Below are 21,194 nucleotides of genomic sequence, written 5' to 3' on the forward strand. Positions count from 1 at the left end.
TGATGTAAAGATCCTACCTACCCAGAACATGAGCTTGCCCCTTGCTGCTTACTGCTGATGACTGGGCAAGGGGTAGGCACAGCGAGATGCAGCTAATTCATAGACTTGTCGTTTGCTACATGGAACTAAGGCGGTGTCGGGAGGTGAGGCAGAAGGAAGCATAGATGGAAGCTATGCTGATGAACTCTTGAGGATGTTGGTTTTTCTACTGTATTGCTATCACTTTTCAGATAGAAGCCACAGGGAAAAGATACATCACCTAGGCCAGGGTAGTGGTGCACATCTTTAACCCCAGCACTTGATCAAAAAAACAAAAAACAAAAAAACAAAAAACATTGGCAATGTGGTATGTGCCTGTAGCCTTAGTTCATAGGCTGAGATGGGAGCTCCATACCAGCCTGGGCAAAACAGTAATACTGTGTCTTGTGGTGCAGGTGGTGATGCATACCTGTAATTCCAGCAATTATCAGGAGGCTGAGGCAGGAGGATTGCTAAAATGAGGTCAGTTTAGGCTACAAAATGAGTTTGAGGCCAGTCCAAACTACATAACAAGATTCTGTCTCAACCGCCAAACAAAAACAAAACAGCATTGGCTACTTCAAAGACTTTCTGGGCAGAAAAGCCAGACATGGAGTTATGTGACCAGGAACGGTTCCCAGAACCATGCTGTAGAACCAGTCTGGTGAGCAGAACTCTCCTGTGCTGCAAGACCAAGTCACTGAAGCTTGCATTGCCCCGGCCGCTGAGCCAGACATTGTTCCATGACCTCCAATGCTGCAGACTCCCACACTGTCCTTCCTTCTCTGTGATTATAAACTAATGGAAGCCTGGATGTGAGTCTGGTTGGTCACATGCCTGGTGACCCAACTGCCAGGAAAGCCCAGGAAGTCAAATTTTTGGTTATTTTCAACTTCTGAAATAGGAAGTATGTTCTGTTTCTCCAAAGATCTGAAAATTGAAGAAACTTCCAAACAGAGAAGAGGTTTGTGGTTTTTTTGTGCCTACTAAGAGGTCTTGTGTTTAACTTTCTTCAGGTGTCAGCTCCTGTACCAGGACCCGTGTTTTGGTTCATAGAGTAACAACAGTGGGGTTCCCTGCATTAGTGCACAGTACAGAAACAGTGGTTGACTGATGGTATTTTTGTTTACTTATTGTGTTGGTGGGGATATACACGCACAGCACCTGTGTGGAGTGGACTCTTTCCTTCCACCATGTGGGTCCCAGGAATCATACGTGGGTCATCAGGCTTGCTGTCCAGCTCCTTTTATCTGATGAGCCATCTGGCCAGCCCCGATTTATATTTGCTAATAGAATGATCTATTTCATTTAGATGTTCAAATTATTATTGTGTTTATACTTTTTAATAATTTGTTTTTCTAAAAAATTATTTTTTTATTTTTTGTGCACTAATGTTTGCTTGCATGTATGTCTGTGTGAAGATGTCAGATCACCTGGATCTGGACTTACAGACAGTTGTGAGCTGCCATGTGGGTGCTGGAAATTGAATCCGGGTCCTCTGGAAGAGTAGCCAGTGCTCTTAACCAGTAAGCCTTCTTTCTAGCACCTACCTACATTTATATTGTTTGTTTGTTTTTGTTTTTTTGAGACAAGGTTTCTCTGTAGCTTTGGAACCTGTCCTAGAACTAGCTCTTGTAGACCAGGCTGGCCTCGAACTCATATAGATCCACCTACCTCTGCCTCCCAATTGCTGGGATTAAAGGTGTGTGCCACTAACGCCTTACCTAGAACTGGCTTTGTAGACCAGGCTGTCCTTGAATTCACAGAGATCTGCCTTCCCCTGCCTCCAAAATTCTGGGGTTGGATTTAAGACATGCATCACCACTGCTGGCTATTAAAAAAAGTTTTCAAATAAAAATCTTTAAAGTTTTATTTTTTTCCATTTTTAGACAGGGTTTCACTATGTAGCCTTGGCTGTCCTGGAACTTGCTATATAGACCAGGCTGACCTTGAACTCATAAAGATCTACCTACTGCTGCCTTCCAAATGTTGGCACTAAAAGTATTTGCCACCACTGCTGACTCATTAATATTTTAATATAAATGTATCGAATCTATATCAGTTTGAATAACACTGATACTGTTTATTGAGTCATGCTGGGAATTAAACTGAGGTCTTCTGTAAGAGTAGCACACACTCTAACCACTGGGCTCTGAGCAGAATGGGCTTATTTCTCCACAATTCCAGCCCTGGGGAGCTGGAGGCAAGAGGAAGATCAGGAGTTCAAGGTTATCCTTGCCTGAGGCCAGCCTGGTATACTTGAAGTCTCAAAAATAGGTGAGGAGGATGGCTGGAGACGACCCAGTGGGGAAGAGCACACGTGCTGCTGTTGCTGAGGACCTGGGTTTGCTTACCGACCCTCGCGTGATGACCCACAACTATCCACAGCTCCAGTTCCAGAGAAATCAGACACTCTTCTGACTTCCACATGCACCAGACATGCCCACGGTGAATATGCAAACACAACACTCAGACACATAAAATAAAAAAGACTTGAAAAAATTTTTAGTTTGGAAAAAACTGCAATCATGAGCCAGGCATAGGTATCCTAGTCTATAGTCCCACCACCGTGGAAACTGAGGCAGGAAGAGTATGAGACTTTTAAACCAACCTGGGCTACATGATGTCTTGGAATGGAGTTCTTTGGGCTTAGCCCATTTGGGGTTGTCATAGTTTCATTTCTGTAACCGTAATAAAACACTCTGGCTGGGCAATGGTGGCACACACCTTTAATCCCAGCACTTGGGAGGCAGAGGCAGGCGGATCTCTGTGAGGTCGAAGTCAGCCTGGTCTATAAAGTGAGTTTCCAGGACATCCAAGGCTGTTACACATAGATAGATAGATAGATAGATAGATAGATAGATAGATGGATAGATGGATAGATGGATAGATGGATAGATGGATAGATGGATAGATGGATAGATGGATAGATGGATAGATGGATAGATAGAGAGATAGATAGATAAACATCCAGACCAAAAGCAGACCAAAAGCAGCCTGGGGGAGAAAAAGATTTATTTGGCTTATACTTCCAGGTCCCAGCCCACCAATGAGAGGAGTCATCAGGAGCTGAACCAGGAGGTAGAACTAGAAACCACGAAGGAGCCCTACTGTTGGCTGGCTTCTCTGGCTCATGGGTAGGCTTGTGCATAGCTAGCTTTTAAGTTTTCTTTTTAATTTATGCATGTGTGTACACCTATATAAATCCCATGTGCAGGAGCCCTCTGAGGCCAGAAGAAGGCCCCAAATACCCTGGAAGTGGAGTTACAGATGTTTGTGAGCCACCATGTGGGCACTGGGAACCGAACCCCAGTCCTCTGGAGAAGCCAGTGCTTCTAACCATGGAGACATCTTTCCATCCCTGTTTCTCTTGCACTTGCTCCCTCCCTCCCTTTCTTTTCCACCTCTCACCCTTGGTCTCTTTCCCCCTTCCTTCTTTCCTTCCTTCCTTCCTTCCTTCCTTCCTTCCTTCTTTCCTTCCTTCCTTCCTTCTTTCCTCTCTTTCTCTTTCTCTTCTTCCTTCCATTCTTCCCGTTCTTAGAGTCTCACTGTGTAGCCCAGATAATTTATACTCTCAGTCCTGCCTCGGCCTCCAGAGTGCTGGGGTTCTAGGATCTCCAGCATGCAAATGGCTGGTCCATTATCAGCCTAGGTTCCTCAGGGCTTTTGTCTTTTTCTCTGGTGTTATTTCTCCTCCTCCTCTTCCCCACCCCTCTCCCAAACAGCCCAGGATAGCCTTGCCTCCTTCTTTCCTTCCATTCATCCTGGGGATTGAACCCAGGCCCTCACACCTGAACTGTCTCCCTAGTACTCATAGGTGGATTTCGTCATGGAGTTTCAAGGCAGTTTTTCAGATAACCCTAACATCTTCATCTTCTGGGGCTGGAGCTCTATCGACTGTTTTCTAGTTTTAAATCTTCCTGGTTCTTGGTATGATCGTTTCTTCTCAGTGAAAACTTCACCTACTCCTGAAATTTGTGTTTCAGGCCTCTCTTCCAGCTGTCTTCCTGTGCTCCTGTGCTCTCGGTGGGAGGATATACTGTCTGACGTCAGGTGCAGGAAGGAGGCTGGGCTGTGTGGTGGCAGCGGTGCCCACCTGCGGCAGTGCTAATGCTTTTTGTTTGTTTGTTTTGTTTTGTTTTTTGGTTCTGAGACAGGGTCTTTTTAATATAGCCCTGTCTGTCCTGGAACCCACCATGTAGACCAGACTGGACTTGAACTCACAGAGCTCCTCCTGCCTCTGCCTTTCATATGCTGGGATCAAAGGTGTGAGCCACCACACCCAGCTGCTTCTAACATTTGGGAGTCTAGTGCAGAAAGATCATTGAGACCAGGAGTTGGGAGGCTAGCTTAGGCAAAATGTTAAAACCCTGTCTAAAAGAGACAGGACAAAGAGGGAGGGAGAAGTAAGGGGGGAATAGGGTTTAGGGAATCAATTCTGAGTCAGACAAAGTCTGTACTTGTGAAGTAGAGTGTTTTCAGCAGTGTCTCCATGGCTGTCACTAATTAAGCTATGACCTGTGATCTACTTGGGATCTCTTTGGACTCTAAACAGGAGCGATCTCTCAGCAGGGTTTTCTGTGCTTTGTTGGCTTTAGCCCTGGATCAAGTCCAAGAGGGACTTTGCTCACTCTGGGCTGGACTAGGTACTGTATAAATCCCTATAGTCTCTGACCTGGGACGCTTTGCTCTCTCTCTGTATGGGTTTATTTTACTGTTGTTTTTGAAGTAGGGTCTTGCTCTGTAGCCCAGGCTGGCCTCAAACTCCTCCTGCCTCGGTCTCAAGTGCTAGGATTACAGACATTTGCCACCACACTCAGCTTTATGCTTTCTTTAACATCGTTTGATTATAATGCAGTTTTTTTGGTAGGTGGATTGCAGGTTGCTAGGATTGAATTTAGGACTCCTTTTGAGGTTTATTTATTTTTATGTTTATATGTTTGCCTGCATGTATGGGGACCAGAGAGGCTATAAACATGACCTACATAATACCAGTTGACATGCCAATGTTGATGGGGGAAATTTCACAAGGCCCCACTCCTAGATGAAAAGCTACAATCAATGGTTGCTGAAGGAGGGATGAGCCCCCTATTTGGTTGTCCAATCCAAGTGGTCATCCCTAAACATGCACATAGGAACAACACTCAATGGACAAGACTCAAGTTTAACTCTTAGCACCTAAATAGTGGCTCACAACTGTCTGTAACTCCAGTTCCAGGGAATCCAATGCCCCTTTTTTGACTTTTTTGAGCTTGGGGAATACACACACACACCCCCCACATATATGCATTATATATAATTCATATATATGCATACTTTTAGGCAAAACATTCATACATGTAAAATGAAATTTAAGAAATCTCTCTATGGGTTGGGGGATTGCTCAGTGGTTAAGAGTACTACTGACTGCTCTTGCAGAGGACCCGGGTTTGATTCCCAGCACCCACACGGTGGCTCACGACTGTCTGTAGCTGTAGTTCTTCAGTTCTTCTGACCTACATGGGCACATGGCACATAGACATACATGCAGGCAAAACATTCACATGAAATAAAACACCCTCAATCCCCACCCCTGCCCCACCCCACCCCCTGGAAGCAGAGTAATCTCAGCCCCTGCTCCAGCACCATACATACTGTGATGATGAGGGACTAGGCCTGTGAAACCAGCAGTGTTCTGAAGAGAGCAGACATCCTGGGGTTTACTGCCCAGTATTCTACAGTGCCAAGACTCACATGCAGCTAATTAAAGACTAGAAATCAGCCTAATTAGGTAAGCCCAATGCTCAGCTGCTAGGAGAAGCCAGAAGGAATCCAGCCTCAGGGTCATCTGGAAGCCTGAGTGTCCTGTTATCATCAGTGTGGGTTCCAAGCTGTGTGGGCCTCCTGCTATTGCAAAAGCTTTTAAAGATCCTTATTAAATCCAGACCTATCCCCTCAACACCCCCAAAAAAGAAATAAAAAGAAAAAGGGAAGCCAAACAGTGGTGGCACACACCTTTAATTCAAGCACTTGAAAGACAGAGGCAGGTGGATCGCTGTGAGTCTGAGGCCAGCCTGGTTTGCAGAGTGAGTTCCAGGACAGGCAGAACTACACAGAGAAACCCTGTGTCAACAACAACAACAAAACAAACAAAATCAGAGAGAGAGAGAGAGAGAGAAGAGAAGGAGTGTCCTTATCTGGACTGTCGCCTGAAGGTACTGTCCACAGTCACGGTGGGCCTTCCCACATCAGGACAGTTCAGGAGAGGCTTCCGACACAGGCGGTTCTATCTGTGACACTCTGACGTTGGAACCAATAGTAATTAATCCCTGTAATCCTATTCAGGAGACCGGGACAGGAAGATCCCCAGGACCTGAGACTACTGTGTTCAAGGTCAGCCTAAGCTAAATAGTGAAATTTTACTGTCTTGTTTGCTTTTATTTATTTTGAAACAGCATCTGTCTCTGTCTCTCTTCTCCCCATAGCCCTCTCCATAACCCTGCCTGTCCTGGAACTCCCTGCATAGACCAGGCTGACCTCAGAGTCATGGAAATCTCTGCCTCCTGAGTGCTCAGATTAAAGCCATGGCTGACTTTTTTTTTTCCAGTTAATTCATTGATTGTGTGTACGTGCAGTTACATGTGTGTTGAGGTGAGTGTGTGGAAGGCAGAGGACAGACAAGTCTGGGAGTTGTCATCATCCACCTTGACTCTCGTTTCTGCTGCTGTGCTGTGTACTCTGGGCAGTGCAGACTCTCTGGGAGTCTTCTGCCTCCCACTTCATGCTGAGAATGCTGCGACGGTGGGGGTGCCTCACTTCTAGCTTGTCACTTGAGTTATGGGGATCAGACTCTGGTCTTTAAGTTTGTGCATTGAGTGTGCCAACACATCTGTCTGCTGTTGTTTCTTTTGAAGACAGTCTCACTCTTTAGCCTAGGCTGACTTTGAACACACTAGTCTCAGGTCCTGGGATCTTCCTGTCCCGGTCTCCTGAGGAGGATTACAGGTATTAATTACCACAGATAGAATCACCTGTGTCGGAAGCCTCTCCTGAACTGTCCTGACTGCCTTGGTGGATGTGGGAAGGCCCACCCAGATTGTGGACAGTACCTTCAGTCAGTAGTCCAGATAAAAAGGGTGTGCACAAGGACATACGGATATTCCTTCTCTTGCCTCATGCTGGCTTGGCCTCCCCTTGCCCTGTTTCTGCCTCTGAGTCCTTCATTGATGGCCTGCATGCCAGTCCTTCATTGTGGAGTAGGGAGTGACCAGAGGCTCTTCAGGAACTGTTTTGCTTCCAGCGTCAGGTTGGGACGACTGAGTCCACCTTGTGGACTGAATAACTGCCACCCCTTTCCCCACCCGTAAAAGACAGGTACTCGGGGACTGCTCCGAATGTTGAGGCCCCACCTCAGCCTCAAAAACCAGGTACCTGGTTCTCAGCAGCTCAGGTGGGATCTGGCGTTCTTTGTTTTAAAGCTCACTATATATGCCTTGTTCTGTTCCTCTGGAGAACCCACTACAACAGCAGGAGCGAGCTACGGCATTGATTTCAATGTTACTCTTTGAAGAAACATTACTTTTGAATGTATGAGGTGTGAGTCAAGGCTTTTGGTGTCCCCAAAATAACTTTGTTGAGTCACTTCTCCCCTTCAATCTCAGTGGATTGTGGGCTTGAACTGGGATGTCAGCCTTGTTCACACCGGCTGTGCAGTCTCCCCGCCCCACCTCTACCCTCATGTTTCTCTTTCTTTTTTTCAGACGGGTTTCTCTGCATGTAGCCCTGGCTATCCTGAGACTCGCTCTGTAGACCAGGCTGGCCTTAAACTCACAGAGATCACCTGCCTCTGCCTCCCGAACATGCTGTGGGATTAAAGGAGTGTGCCACCACCACCATCTTCTTTTTTTTAAGATTTATTTCTTTATGTATGTGACTGTTCTATTTGCCTGTATGCCTGCATGACAGAAGAGGGTGTCAGATCCCATTAGATAGTTGTAAGCCATTATGTGATTGCTGGGAATTGAACTCAGGTCCTGTACAAGAAGAGCCAGTGCTCTTAGCTGCTGAGCCATCTCTTCAGCCCCAGAATAAATTCTGCTCTGCTCCCTCCACCACAGGGTTTCTCTGTGTAGCCCTGGCTATCCTGGAACTCATTTTAAAACCAGGTTGGCCTCAAACTCAGCGATTCCCCTGCCTCCACAGTGCTGGGATTAAAAGTCTGCTCCACCACTTTCTGTTGGGTGTTTCTTTTCTACAGCAGTGGTTTTGATACACTGTTTTGTTTCTTTTTTTTAAAGAAAAAGTCCCCTCCCCAACCACAAATGACTCCTAGACACCTATAGTCTGTTCTGTTAGTTTTCCTGTTCTTTTAACCTTTATTCCACCTGGGTTTACTTTGTATCTGGGGTGAGGTGTGGGAGTAACTTGCTTACTTTTCTCACTATAGAAGTCCTTGCTAGCTGTGCTGATAATAGCCTCTCCCACTGATGCCCTGAGAGGCTGGGTGCTCTGGGTTCCTCCTTGTTCTCCCAGGTCCCAGCAGCTCGCTCGCCTGCTGTTAGAGCGTTTGTTGTTGGGTTCTGTGGTGTGTTCTAACATCGGGTAGGCTGGGTCCCTCCTGTGGTTCTTTTCAAAATTGATAAAACTGTTCATGGACCTTCACACTGTTATAGACATTTTAAAATGAGTATCCAGTTTCTTTTAAAAATCATTTGTCAATTACCTTAAGGAAAATGGACATCTTTAAAATATTAAGATAACTCATTGACACAGGTTTATATAGACTCATTTATATTATATAGACACTCATTTATATAGACTCTACTGTTAATTACTTTCTTTCTTTCTTCCTTCCTTCCTTCCTTTCTTTCTTGATTTTATTCCTTTTCATTTTATGTGTCTTTGTGTTTGCCTGAATGTCTACACCACATGCATGCAGTGCCTGCAGAGACCAGAAGGGGGTAGAGGATCCTCTGGAACTGGAGTCACAGATGATTGTGAGCCACCCTGTGGGGAAATGCATGCTTAACACTGTAGGAAGCTGCCAGCTTTCCAGAGTGGCTGTTCAGTTCACATTTACACTTAGTTTTGTTTGTTAGACAGGGGTCTTACTGTGTAGTCCTGGCTGGCCTGGAGCTTGTTTGGGAGACCAGGCTGACCTTGAACCCAAAGATCTGCCTGTACCTGCCTCCCTAGTGCTGGGCTGAAAGACCTGTAGCACTACCCCTGGCGCCACCGACTTTGAGTATGAGCGGCACACGTATTCAGCATTGCTAGTGAGCATGTGAGAGCACGCGAGGCTACAGCACAGCGTCGAGCCCCCACCTCAAACTGCTCTGATAACTAGGGTTGGTCATTTGTTCTGTCCTGTTGAGACAGGGTCTGATGTAGCCCAGGCTGGCCTTGAACTTGATCCTCTCAAGTGCAGGGATTACGAGAGCATGCCAACATGCCCAGCTTGCTGACTAGGATTTCTTAGAAGTTTTTCTAACTGAACCCTCACCTCCTTGCCTTTTAGGCTCATCAGAATCCCCACACTACACCTGGAGTCTCAGGGTCTCCATCTCACTCTCTGGACCCAAGCCGGGATGCCCTGGCTTTTCCCATGAGACTTCCCTTGCCCCTTACATCATCTTGTGTTAGTCCTCTGACCTGAGGGGAGAAGTGGATTTGAGATAGCCTTCACCAAGATGCTCCTGTACCCAGGAAGTCCTGAGGACCTTTTCCTTTTTAAACTTTTGTTCTATTTGTTTTACCTGCATATGGATCTGTGCACCACGTGCATGCCTGGCTCTGCGAGGTCAGCAGAGGTGTTGGAGCTCCTGGAACTGGGGGTTATGGATGGTTGTAAGTTGAAAGTTGAAAGTGGTTCTGGGAATCGAAGTCAGGCCCTCTGGAAGAGCAGAGCAGTCAGTATATTTTTTTAATTCTTTTTTAAAAATTATTTACTTATTTATTGTGAATACAGTGTTCTGTCTGCATGTATGCTTACACACCAGAAGAGAGCACCAGATCTCATTACAAATGGTTGTGAGCCACCATGTGGTTGCTGGGAAATGAACTCAGGACCTCAGGAAGAGCAGCCAGTGCTCTTAACCTGTGAGCCATCCCTCCAGCCTCAACCAATGAGCTTTTTTGAGGGTTACATTCAGGAATATGGGAAGAGTTGCTTAGCAGAGCACACAGGACTCCGTGACAGTTGCTGTCATGAAACTCCATGAGATCCAGCTTTATGAAAACTGGACACCTGGAGCACCCCTGTCGGATAGCCCAGGGCTAGAGAGCATCCTATCACGGTGGCTGTTTGGCAGATTCTCTTCTCGCGGCACAGTTTGTCTATTTCTTCATGGGAGTTAAGCATACTGAATGCTGCCAGTTTCAGGGATTTCTTGAAGCTGTTTTGAGGTGTGTATATTTCCTGTCTTAATCAGCTCCCCTTCAGAGTGGATCCCTTTAGTTTCCAGGAAACTGCAGCTGGTAATTTCTTTCTTTTTTTTTTTAAAGCCTACAGCACCCGGTATTCCCAGGCGGTCTCCCATCCAAGTTGGTAATTTCTAATGGCTGAGCCACCTCTCCAGCTTGTGTTTTTATTTATTTATTTATTTATTTATTTATTTATTTATTTTTGGTAAGTTTCTAGAGAGGAAACTGTTTTGCTCTGGGCCTGGGGATTCCTTGCTTGCACTCAGACTCCCAAAGGGATTGCTGCTGAGTGCTGCTCTCTTGTTTATTCTTGTTGTTTTAGAGATTAAGTCTTGATTTATAGCCCAGGCTGCTCTTGATTGTCCCCCTTTCTCAATGATAGGATTAAAGGTGAACCTCAGTCACACCTGGCTCTTGAATTTTTTTTTTTATTGTTAAAAAGTCTTTTCTTTATACTGTATCATGAGGTCTGGTGTTATTTTTTTATCCTCTCTTTTTTTTAATTGTTGTTTGTTTTGTTTGAGACAGGGTTTCTATGTATGTAGCCCAGGTTGTCCTGGAACTTACTCTGTAGACCAGGCTGACCTCAAACTCACAGAGGTATGTCTGCCTCTGCCTCCCAAGGGCTGGAATAAAGGCCTGCACCACCATGGCCAGGCAAAATAATCCTAACTTTAGCTCAGGATTAAGATCTGCAACGGGTCCAGTTTCCCTTGGAGTTAGGGGTACCCCTCTCAGGTGTTTAGTTTTGTGTTTAATAGGACAAAAAAAATCAAATAAACAAATGAAGGACAGCCATGGTACATTTCTCCTGCCAGCACCTTGGGCAACCTTACCAGCTTCCCAGCTGCTGGCCGTCACCTACTTGAGCCTCATTGCTGGGTTTTACTGTCATACTGCTGTTCTGAACAGTAATCTCAAGACCGAGCCTGTAATCCACCGTTCCTTCTTTCTGGGGTGGTTCCTCAGGTGGCAGAAGGTGGCACACAGCACTCTGATGTGGCTTTCAGAGCGGGGTGGGAAGAGCACTGAGGCAAGCTGGCAAGCGGTGTTCCAGAAGGGCTTCCGGGTTTTTTGTTGTTGTTATTGTTTGTTTTTGTTTTTGAGACAGGGTTTCTCTGCGTAGCCCTAGCTGTCCTGGAACTCACTCTGTAGACCAGGCTGGTTTTGCACTCACAGAGGTCCACCTGCCTCTGCCTCCCAAGTGCTGATATTAAAGGCATGTGCCACCACCGCCTGGCTCAGAAGGACTTTCATACCGACCCAGCCAAGGTTAAATGATTGTGTAAGCCATTTTATCCAATCTATTAACAGCAGTCATGCTGGTTTTATTCGACTCTGAATGCAAACTTTTGATTCATGGGTTCCATTTCTTGATATTTAAAAAAAGTCACATATACTTGTAAAACTTCAGAATAAATATTTTGAAAAATAAATATGTACCCACATTTATTATGCAAAAAAGTTTTTTTAAAGCCAGGCATGGAGGTACACACCTTTAATCCCAGCACTTGAAAGGCAGAGGCAGGCCTGTGAGTTTAAGGCTAGCATAGTCTACAGAGCAAGTTTCAGACCATCTGGGGTCCAGAGAGCTACATAGAAAGACCCTGTCTCAAATAACAGAATTCTACTTCTTAGTTCTAGAAATATAGCTCAACGGTATTTGCGCTTGCCTAGCCTATGTGAGGCCTAAATTGGATCCCTAGGACCATGAAAAGAAAATGTCACATTTTTTCAGTGCTGAAGAACCCAGGGTTTCAGATATTCTAAGAAACTATCACAATACTATATCCCAACCCTAAAAATTCTAATAATGAGGGACTTAATGGGAAGATGTTGAGGTAATTCATTTAGCCAAAAGAAGTGTTGGGTCAACCAGGTGTGGAGGTGCACACCTTTAGTAACCTCAACACTCAGGAGGAACCTCTGGGCCCAGGCAGAAGGCTGTTCTTGTCCCTGACTGTCTCTGTCAGTTGCAAACTGACAACACAGCAGCCTGGTGCACTTGAGATGTAGTAGGAAAGAATGCCTGCTTGACAGAATTCCCAGGGGCCTGGCTTGGGTCAGGCATCCTCCCTGGAACTGGTCAAGTAGTAGGAGTGGCTTAGTGGCCGTCTGTCTGTCTTAGTCACTGTCCTAGTGCTGTGAAGAGACTCTGTGATCAAGGCAATCTAAAGAAGAAAGCATTTAATTGGGAGCTTGCTTACAGTCTTAGGGGATTAACCCGTGATCATCATGGTGCTGGGGCAGTGATTGAGAACAGTACATCTGATCCAGGGGTGAGAGAGACAGTGGGCTTTTGAAACCTCAAAGCCCACTCCAGTGACGCATCTCCTCTAACTAGGCCACACCTGCTCCTGCAAGGCCACATCTCTTTCCTAATAGTTCACCAACTAGAGGCTAAGTATGCAAATATTTGAGTCTCTGGGAGTCATTCTCATTCAAATCATATCCTCTGGACATGTGGTTGGAGAGGACAGTTCTCAGGGAAAGATGCCAGCAGTCCTTTTGGTCTGTTTATTTATCCAGTAGATAATTATCAAACCTCTGCAGCAGGCCAGACTCTACCAAATGCCTTGAACACAGCCAACTAGCCGGTCTCAGCCACCAGCTTGAGTCCTAATGTGGGAAGCAGAGCTCAGTTAGTGTCTACTGGCCATTCCCCAGCCTGGCACTGCTAACCTACTTCCCCTGCTAGGAAAGGGAAGCCGCTATTTGTGCTAAACACAGAGGGAGCCCTGCTGTGGCTAGCTGGAGGATGGTCCTTTAGAAGGGCCCTGGTGGTTCAGAAGCAGTCAGGCGCTCTGTGACAGGGGCAGCTGCAGCTGTTCAGAGTTGCTAGCCAAGAGTAGTTGGTGAAGGGCAGGGCTTCCTGTTGAGCAGGGATCTTTGCTAACTTGTAAGTCAACCCCTAGAGAGACTGGAATTTTCATTATACAAATACAAAACCAAGTCTGGCTCACAGGCATGTGTCCAACCCTTCAGTCGGTTGGGGGAGTTGGGGAGGGGCTTACACCCCAGGTTATCCCTATCACCCTTCCTGCTGTGTGCTTCTAATGCTCAGGAAAGAACTGGGCCATGGAATAAGTCTGTACAGGAAGGTGGAGGTCAGAGGGCAGCTCATAAGGGTGGGTTTGCTCACTCCATGTGAGTCCAGGGGAACAAACAGGTCAAGTTTGCTCATTCCTTTCTCTATATGGGTCCAGGGGAACAAACAGGTCGTCAGGTTTGTCAGAAAGTACCCTTATGCTGAGCCATCTCACTGGTCCACATTGGTCTCTTTTGTTTGGGTTGTGACTTACTGAGTTTTTACCAAGGCTGTCCATGTGACCATGGGTTTGGAACTACCCTATGGAGCTTGATGAGCTCACCATTGGGTCCAGTGGGAATCTAAAACCAATTTTATGACTTGGGCTTCTGCACCCCTCCCTTCATGGCTTCAGACAGGTGGTGATGGGAACCAAGGCTAAGCTGGCTGTATCTGCAGAGAAGTCAAGGGGTCAGTTTGGGGCCAAGACCGTGGTGAATGGTGCAGATGTTGTGAGGAGGCAGAAAGTCCACAGAAGAAAGGCAATGCCCAGAGGGAGCAGGCACACTGATCCGTAGAGAGAGGAGACTGGGTAAAGACCCTGCTCCAGAGTGTTGTGGCCACCATGGGTGAGTTCACAGGAAGCTCTAGGACGCCTCGAGTTTCTAAAGCTACCTCTTTGAGGGGCAGATCCACCAACAGCTCGATGGCTCATCTCACCTTTACACATCGTTCCTGGCTGTTCCCCTTCATACATTTCCCTGCTTCTAAATACTAGAAGCCTCTCTCCCGCTCTCCCCACCGCTCTTTCTCCCCTCCCTCCCTCCCTCCTTCCCTCTCTTTTCCTGCTCTCCCATCCTTTTTTGTTTGTTTGGTTTTGCTTTTTTCTTTAAGACAGGGTTTCTCTTTGAAGCCCTGGCTATTCCAGAACTCACTCTGTAGCCTAGGCTGGCCTTGAATCTAGAGATCTGCCTGTCTCTGCCTCCCAAGTGCTGGGATTAAAGGTGTGCGCCATCACGGCTTGGCTAGAAGCAACCCTTATTAAACTATAATTGTAGTATCTGTATCATAAGTGCCCACTAATGTTTGAGCAAATGTCTGCATTTAGCACAGTGCCTCTTGGTCCCGGCCTTAAATCAGAGACTGGATTAAGCAACAGCAGCAGCCTGGCATGCAAGGTGGTGAGCTCACTCCCACAAAGCCTTCCTGGGATCTGCAGTGAAACATGAGAAATCAGACAAGTGGCAGGAGAAAGGGGCTCCGAGAGAATGTGAGGACAGACAAGGGTCACATGACCCTGTTGGCCTCAGATGTTCAAGGAATCTCACAGGTAGGGGAAGAAGTGAAGAAAGATGACCACATATGTTCTGTGAAATGTGGAATGATCACAGAGGTACATAACGAATATGGTTATGAGTGAGTCTAATGCATCATCACCAGACACCTGTGCTGATCAGTGAGTCTAATGCGTCATCTCCAGACACCTGTGCTGATCAGTGAGCAATGCGTCATCACCCAGACACCTGTGTGAGGGACCCTCAGCTGCAGGCTCTTCATGCATTTATGTCAGAAATGATTGCTTTGCTGCACTGAGGTGATGTGTAAGGCAGAAAGGGTTTCCGGCTGGGCATTGTGGCACATGCCAGGAAGATGAGGCAGGAGGATCGTGTGTTTGGTCTATATAACAAGTTCTAGGCTAGCCTGGCCTATATAGTAAGACACTGTGTCAAGAAATCCCCTCGCTCAAAAGCCAACAAAATAAAAATCCAAATTATTCCTATACTTATCACCCACGAGGAGCACTTGGAGAGCCTTCGTCAAATGCAGATTCTGGGTACGTCTGGCAGTGCTCACACCTGCAGTGCCAGCCCTTGAGGGCCTAGAGGATCAGGGGTTCAAGGCCAGCCTGGGCTACCCACAACTTGTCTTAAAAACAAATAAAATCAGGAAACTCAGGCCTGGTGACTCATGATTGTCATCCCTGCACCCAGGTGGCTGAGACAGGTTCAAAAGTTCAAGGCCAGCCTGGGTTACACGGCAAGACCAAGCTATTAGGGAGAGCAGCTGGAAAGACAGTAGTGTCACCTGTGAGGAGGTGGCAGTAAAAACAGACAGGGAATAGTAGGTGTCCTACTCGAAGTGAGGGGGTCAAAATTGGCTCATCCTGGGGCAATTGTTGAAGGAGTTGGACCCCATACTGAAGCAGTCTCTGACAGGTCAAGTGTGTCGCAGCAGACCAGGTCTTTATGGAGACTGCTGCTTTTTTTCTAACTCTGGATTACTGTGATTTGGCCCCTGCAAGGGTATGATAGCATGTATTCTACTTGGGGTTGTGGTGATTTGAATGAGAGCTCTCCCCATACATACAGGTTCTTGTTTGAATGCTTGGTCCCCAGGTGGTGGAACTGTTTGTGAAGGATTAGCTGTGGCCTTGTTGGAGGAGGTCTGTTGCAGGGGTGAGAGGGGGTGGGCTTTGAATTGTTAGTTCTCTCTGCCTCGTGGCTGTCATCTGAAAGATGCGAGCTCTTGGCTGCTGCTCCATCACCATGTCTGCCTGCCCGCTGCCTTGTTTCCCGCCATGATGCACAGTATGGATCATAACCCTCTGGAACTATAATCCTCAAATTAAGTGTTTTTATAAATTACCTTGAAGCTGGACAGTGGTGGAGCATGCCTTTAATCCCAGCACTTGGGAGGCAGAGACAGGCAGATCTCGGTGAGTTTGAGACCAGCCTGGTCTACACAATTAGTTCCAGGACAGCCAGGGCTACACAGAGAAACCCTATCTTAAAAAATAAAGAAAAAATAACTAAGACAGAGGTGGTGAAGGAAGCATGGGAGGTTCTCTTTCTCAACTGCATTCATCAGAATCACAGATACAGGCAGCCACATGGTGAATAGCAGTGTGTGTTGAGAATGGGGGTCTCCACTGAAGCCTACCCTAAAGGCTTGTGGTTCCAAGCGCTATTAGAGGCCTGTGACTCTCATGAGACATCACGTCTGTGGCTACAGAGCTGGCTAAAGCCTGAGCAAAGGATGCTGGGATGGGGTGGGTAAGGGACACAGTATGGGGCAGCTGCCTCTGGAAGCAGCCAAACTGTCCTCAGCTGCAGCAAGGGTAGAGGATTTGGTGACAGGGACTGTCTAACCCGGCCCGGAACTAACACCCTCCTCCCCTCCACACAGGCACCTTGTCCTGCCCCTCCAGCTTGTCAAAGCTCAGAATAACCCTGAGAACCAGACAGCAGGATGGCAGGGGCTCTGCTTGGTGCCCTGCTTCTCTTGGCACTCCTTGGTAGGGACAGGAATTAGGGGAGCCAGCTGGATCCCTATCCCAACCTGAAGAGACCAGGGAAAAGGCAGAGACTGAGATAGTACTTGGTCCCCAGGTGCACTATAGTTGGTTTAGGAGAAATGCAGACAGATACGTACAGGAGGGCTGCACAGACCCAGGGGGCAGGGAGAAACCCAGGCTGTTGCTTCTTGTCCAGTGATCCTTCCTTCTTGATGTACCCCAGGCAGAAGCGAGGGCAAGAATGAAGAGCTCAGCCTGTATCACCATCTCTTCGACAAGTATGACCCAGGATGCCGGCCAGTTAGGAGGCCTGAAGACACTGTTACCATCACCCTCAAGGTCACCCTAACCAACCTCATCTCACTGGTAAGCTATCCCTCCAATCCTATGCCTGCTTTCTCACTTCTAACCCTAACTCCCGGCCTCAGGCAGGCTCGTTCCTCTTGTAGAACGAGAAGGAGGAGACCCTGACCACCAATGTCTGGATTGGAATTGTGAGTCAGATCTCGGGAGCAGTGTGAGGGTTCCCAGCCAACCCCCTTCTTCCCACCAGGTGGGAGTTGGAGAGCATACCCTTCTGTCCCATCCTCTCAGGACTGGCAGGACTACAGGCTCAACTTCAGCAAGGATGATTTTGCAGGCTTAGAAACCCTGCGGGTCCCTTCGGAAACTGTATGGCTGCCAGAGATCGTTCTGGAAAACAAGTGAGGATTGGCCAAGAGGCCAGGCCACAAGGGAAACGGTTTTGGGGGGACTTTGTTGGCGGAAGAGGTTCAGTACTCTTTTCAATACTGTGAAAAGCTTGGTCCCCACAGCATCGACGGGCAGTTTGGAGTGGCCTATGACTGCAACGTTCTGGTCAGCGAGGGAGGCTACGTGACCTGGTTGCCCCCTGCCATCTACCATAGCACCTGCGCAGTGGAGGTCACCTACTTCCCTTTTGACTGGCAGAACTGCTCTCTGGTTTTCCGGTGGGAAGAGTCACTTCAAGGAAGAGAGAGGGGGGCTTAGAGCAGGGATAGGGCCTGACGTGGAGGAACAGAGGAGCGGGTCAGGGCTCTGTGGAAGGGTTGTGCAGGTGGTGGAGGGGGGACACTGAGATGCGTGGGAAGCTGCACCCGGGTTTGCTGCCACCTTGTAGTTTATCCCACAGTCCCAGCTCCTCCCCAGGAAGAGTCTGAAGCATGAACATTACGTGAGTCCAGGAGTTTCTTGGACAACGTAGTGAGCCCTTGTTCCAACCAAACCAGATGAGCAGGAAGTAGATGTGCTGGAGGGATGTGGGCAAGAGTGGAGCCATTGTGAGCTTCGGGAGCGGGACTAAGAAGGGCCCAGCTTCTGGGGTGAAGCCTGGCTGTGTTTCACAGCTCCCAGACCTACAATGCTAAAGAAGTGGAGTTCATCTTTGCAGTGGATGACAATGGCGAGACCATCGACAAGATTGAAATCGACACCGAAGCCTTTACTGGTGAAGGGGCTATCACTTTTTCCAAAACCTTTCCCAGATGAGGGCCACGGGGGTGGGGGGATGGGGGGATGGGGGTGGAGTGGGGTGGGGGGTGGGACTTGCAGAGCTTGACTTGGGCCACACAACTCGAGCTTGCTCTTTTTGAAGTCAATCTCGATTGTCACACTAGGCCTCTCTCTTTCACACCCTTACCGGGGGAATGTCCCTCTCTGCCCATACTTCCCCTATGCTGACAGCCCAGGCTCCTGACAGCTGCGCCCACCCACTCAGCCTGGAGTTACAGGTATGTGGGCTGACTGCACCCCATGCCTTGCAGAGAATGGAGAATGGGCCATCGACTACTGCCCTGGCATGATTCGCCATTATAAGGGAGGCTCTGCAGAAGTCCCTGGAGAAACTGACATTATCTACACGCTCATCATCCGCCGGAAGCCGCTTTTTTACATCATTAACATCATTGTACCTTGTGTACTCATTTCCGGCTTGGTGCTGCTTGCTTACTTCCTGCCTGCACAGGGTAAGGGGTGACCCCTGACTTCTAAAGCCCAGGCTAGGCTCCCTCCCTGGGACGCTTCTCACGATATGCTCCCTCTAGCTGGCGGCCAGAAATGCACCGTCTCAATCAACGTCCTGCTAGCTCAGACTGTCTTCTTGTTCCTAATTGCCCAGAAAATTCCAGAGACATCTCTGAGCGTGCCACTGCTGGGCAGGTAACCTCAAAGTGGATCTAACAGAGGTGGGGTACCAGCGTGGAGGGCGGAGCCAAAGAAAGTTGGCAAAGGGGACTTGCAGTTGTCCCGTTCTGGGTTTTTATTTGGACACAGGGTGGGGCTGGGACAGTGATGGATTATCTGGTCCCCCGTTCTCCTCACTGCTGTTGGATGCCACCTTGAGGTCTCCCGGGTATCTCTGTTGAGAGGTCACTATGGCTCAGTATAACCTCAGTCCCGTCTCCTCTGACCCGTGTCACACCCTTATTCTGAACGCACCGGATCCCCGGGGACCCCAAGGCCCAGCTGGCGTAGGGTTTGTTGCAGGGATGAGGTGGACCCGTGCAAACCGCGTCCGCACAGGCACAGCCACGCCCCCTGAATCAGGTACCGGACACTTGCGCCAGCTGCTGCTCCAGCTTGCCGAATCCCCTGCCCTGCAGCCAGGGCTACGCGGGCCAGTGCCCTACCCGGATCCCCAGTGTTCGGGGCTGCGCTCAGGCAGCCGTCGCTGCTGTTCAGCACTTCCTGTTGTAGCCACAGGACTGAGATCTGCATTGGGGGCACAGGGGCTAGAGGTCTTTGCTTTTGCTGGCCTAGCCCTCCCCCGTTTTTCTTCCCATCCCTCAACTCCCCAGAGCTGCACCTCTAACAAGGTGGCTCCAAAGTTCATGATGCTGGTGGCAGCTTCTCTTAGCACCAGCCCCAAGGTGGTCTTCTGGGCAGGCGGCTTATTGGATTCCAGGAGCTCCTGGGACTTAAGTTCTCTGAACCTTTGGACCAGATATTCGTGAGCTGCGGCCACAGCAAGTTCCAGGGAAGACAGAAGCGGAGGCTGTAGGGCCACCTGGAGAAGCAGGGGTCGTGGAGTGGAAAGGGTCACAGCAGCAGGCGCTGGAGACCTCTCTAGATGCCGCCTTTGGGTGGGCCGTTCTCATACTCACCTCGGTGGAGCTGTGGAAGTGGTAGACCCACAGCAGGGTGTCCAAGTTGCTGGGAGTCCCCTTCATGGCCGCAACAGATGGTAGATGCGGGAGGGCGGACGATACTGGTGTTGTGGAGGGGTAGCCAGGGGAAGTAACTCTACCACTCACGCGCGGAGGTGTTTGTGAGGTAGAGGACAGCTAGTGGCTTGTCCTGTTTTGTGGGATGCTGTGACATCATGCCTCCTGGGTATGTATCTCAGGTATCTTATTTTCGTCATGGTGGTTGCCACGCTCATTGTGATGAATTGCGTTATCGTGCTCAACGTGTCTTTGCGGACGCCGACGACGCATACCACATCCCCTCGGCTGCGCCAAGTAAGCGCTGGTTGAGTGAAGGACAGCCCAGGGTGGGAGGCCGGCTTGGAACTTACATCTGCCCTGGCCACAGATTTTACTGGAGCTGCTGCCACGCCTACTGGGCTCGAGCCCACCCCCTGAGGCTCCCCGAGCGGCCTCACCTGCGAGGCGCGCCTCCTCTGTGGGCATTCTGCTCCGAGCAGAGGAGCTCATCCTGAAAAAGCCGCGGAGTGAGCTCGTGTTTGAGGGGCAGAGGCATCGGCATGGGGCTTGGACAGGTGAGCACCGCTCTTGGTGGGTCAAAGGCACACACTTGCATTGCGAATGTTCTTTAATGACTTGGTGTCGCCCTTTTAGCTGCCCTCTGCCAGAACCTGGGCGCTGCAGCCCCTGAAATCCGCTGTTGTGTGGATGCTGTGAACTTTGTGGCTGAGAGCACACGAGACCAGGAAGCCAACGAAGAGGTGGGTTAGGGTAAGTGAGAGTGCCGCTAAGGCCCTTCCCTCATTCCCTCTCTTGCGCTAAGCTGTGTCCCACAGGAAGTGTCCGACTGGGTGCGCATGGGGAAAGCCCTCGACAACATCTGCTTTTGGGCAGCTCTGGTGCTCTTCAGCGTCGGTTCCTGTCTCATCTTCCTTGGGGGTTACTTCAACCAAGTTCCTGATCTCCCCTACCCACCGTGTATCCAACCCTGAGCCTGCACTAGCACCCACTTCACCCCTCCCCCTGCAAGAAGTCGACTTTGCCAACAGGCTGACAATAAATCCATTTTGTGAACTTCCAGGAGGGTTGTATGGCCACGTGGGTAGGTCTGGCTCCTCAGGGTCAGTGTGTATAGCAGTCAGATGATTTGGCCAGGCACTTGAAGTCAACACTCTATGGCAGGGTTTGCCCTTGGTTCAGTCTCACTACCTTTTGGCTCCTTTGATCCATCAGACCTAGCTGATTGCCAATGAGGCTTTGCCCAGACTTAGACATAGGAACACTGAAG

At 48.7% G+C, this 21,194-nt stretch overlaps 2 protein-coding genes across 3 annotated transcripts; one reads left to right on the forward strand and one right to left on the reverse strand.

The window, feature by feature from the left end:
• Positions 1–330: 330 nt before the first annotated feature.
• Chrne (cholinergic receptor nicotinic epsilon subunit) lies at positions 331–20,986 on the forward strand. Of its 2 annotated transcripts, none has more exons than XM_085695208.2 (12): positions 331–982; positions 16,966–17,108; positions 17,192–17,236; positions 17,337–17,446; positions 17,558–17,713; positions 18,110–18,210; positions 18,527–18,727; positions 18,806–18,920; positions 20,107–20,221; positions 20,295–20,481; positions 20,561–20,667; positions 20,743–20,986. In XM_085695208.2, the coding sequence occupies exons 1-12, from the start codon at positions 928–930 to the stop codon at positions 20,896–20,898; spliced, it is 1,491 nt and encodes a 496-aa protein (XP_085551334.2). In that variant the 5' UTR covers positions 331–927; the 3' UTR covers positions 20,899–20,986. The 2 variants fall into 2 exon arrangements, with proteins under 2 accessions (XP_085551334.2, XP_048304504.3); XM_048448547.3 differs by lacking the exon at positions 331–982 and adding an exon at positions 16,661–16,742.
• On the reverse strand, positions 18,997–20,073 carry C9H17orf107 (chromosome 9 C17orf107 homolog). The gene is made up of 4 exons (XM_048448549.3): positions 19,865–20,073; positions 19,567–19,767; positions 19,200–19,472; positions 18,997–19,119 (listed from the first exon to the last, which is right to left on the reverse strand). The coding sequence occupies exons 1-4, from the start codon at positions 19,928–19,930 to the stop codon at positions 19,021–19,023; spliced, it is 639 nt and encodes a 212-aa protein (XP_048304506.1). The 5' UTR covers positions 19,931–20,073; the 3' UTR covers positions 18,997–19,020.
• Positions 20,987–21,194: the final 208 nt, after the last annotated feature.

This window comes from Myodes glareolus, chromosome 9 (assembly GCF_982192425.1).
Source record: "Myodes glareolus chromosome 9, mMyoGla1.1, whole genome shotgun sequence".
In the NCBI taxonomy this organism is placed as follows: Eukaryota; Metazoa; Chordata; class Mammalia; order Rodentia; family Cricetidae; genus Myodes; species Myodes glareolus.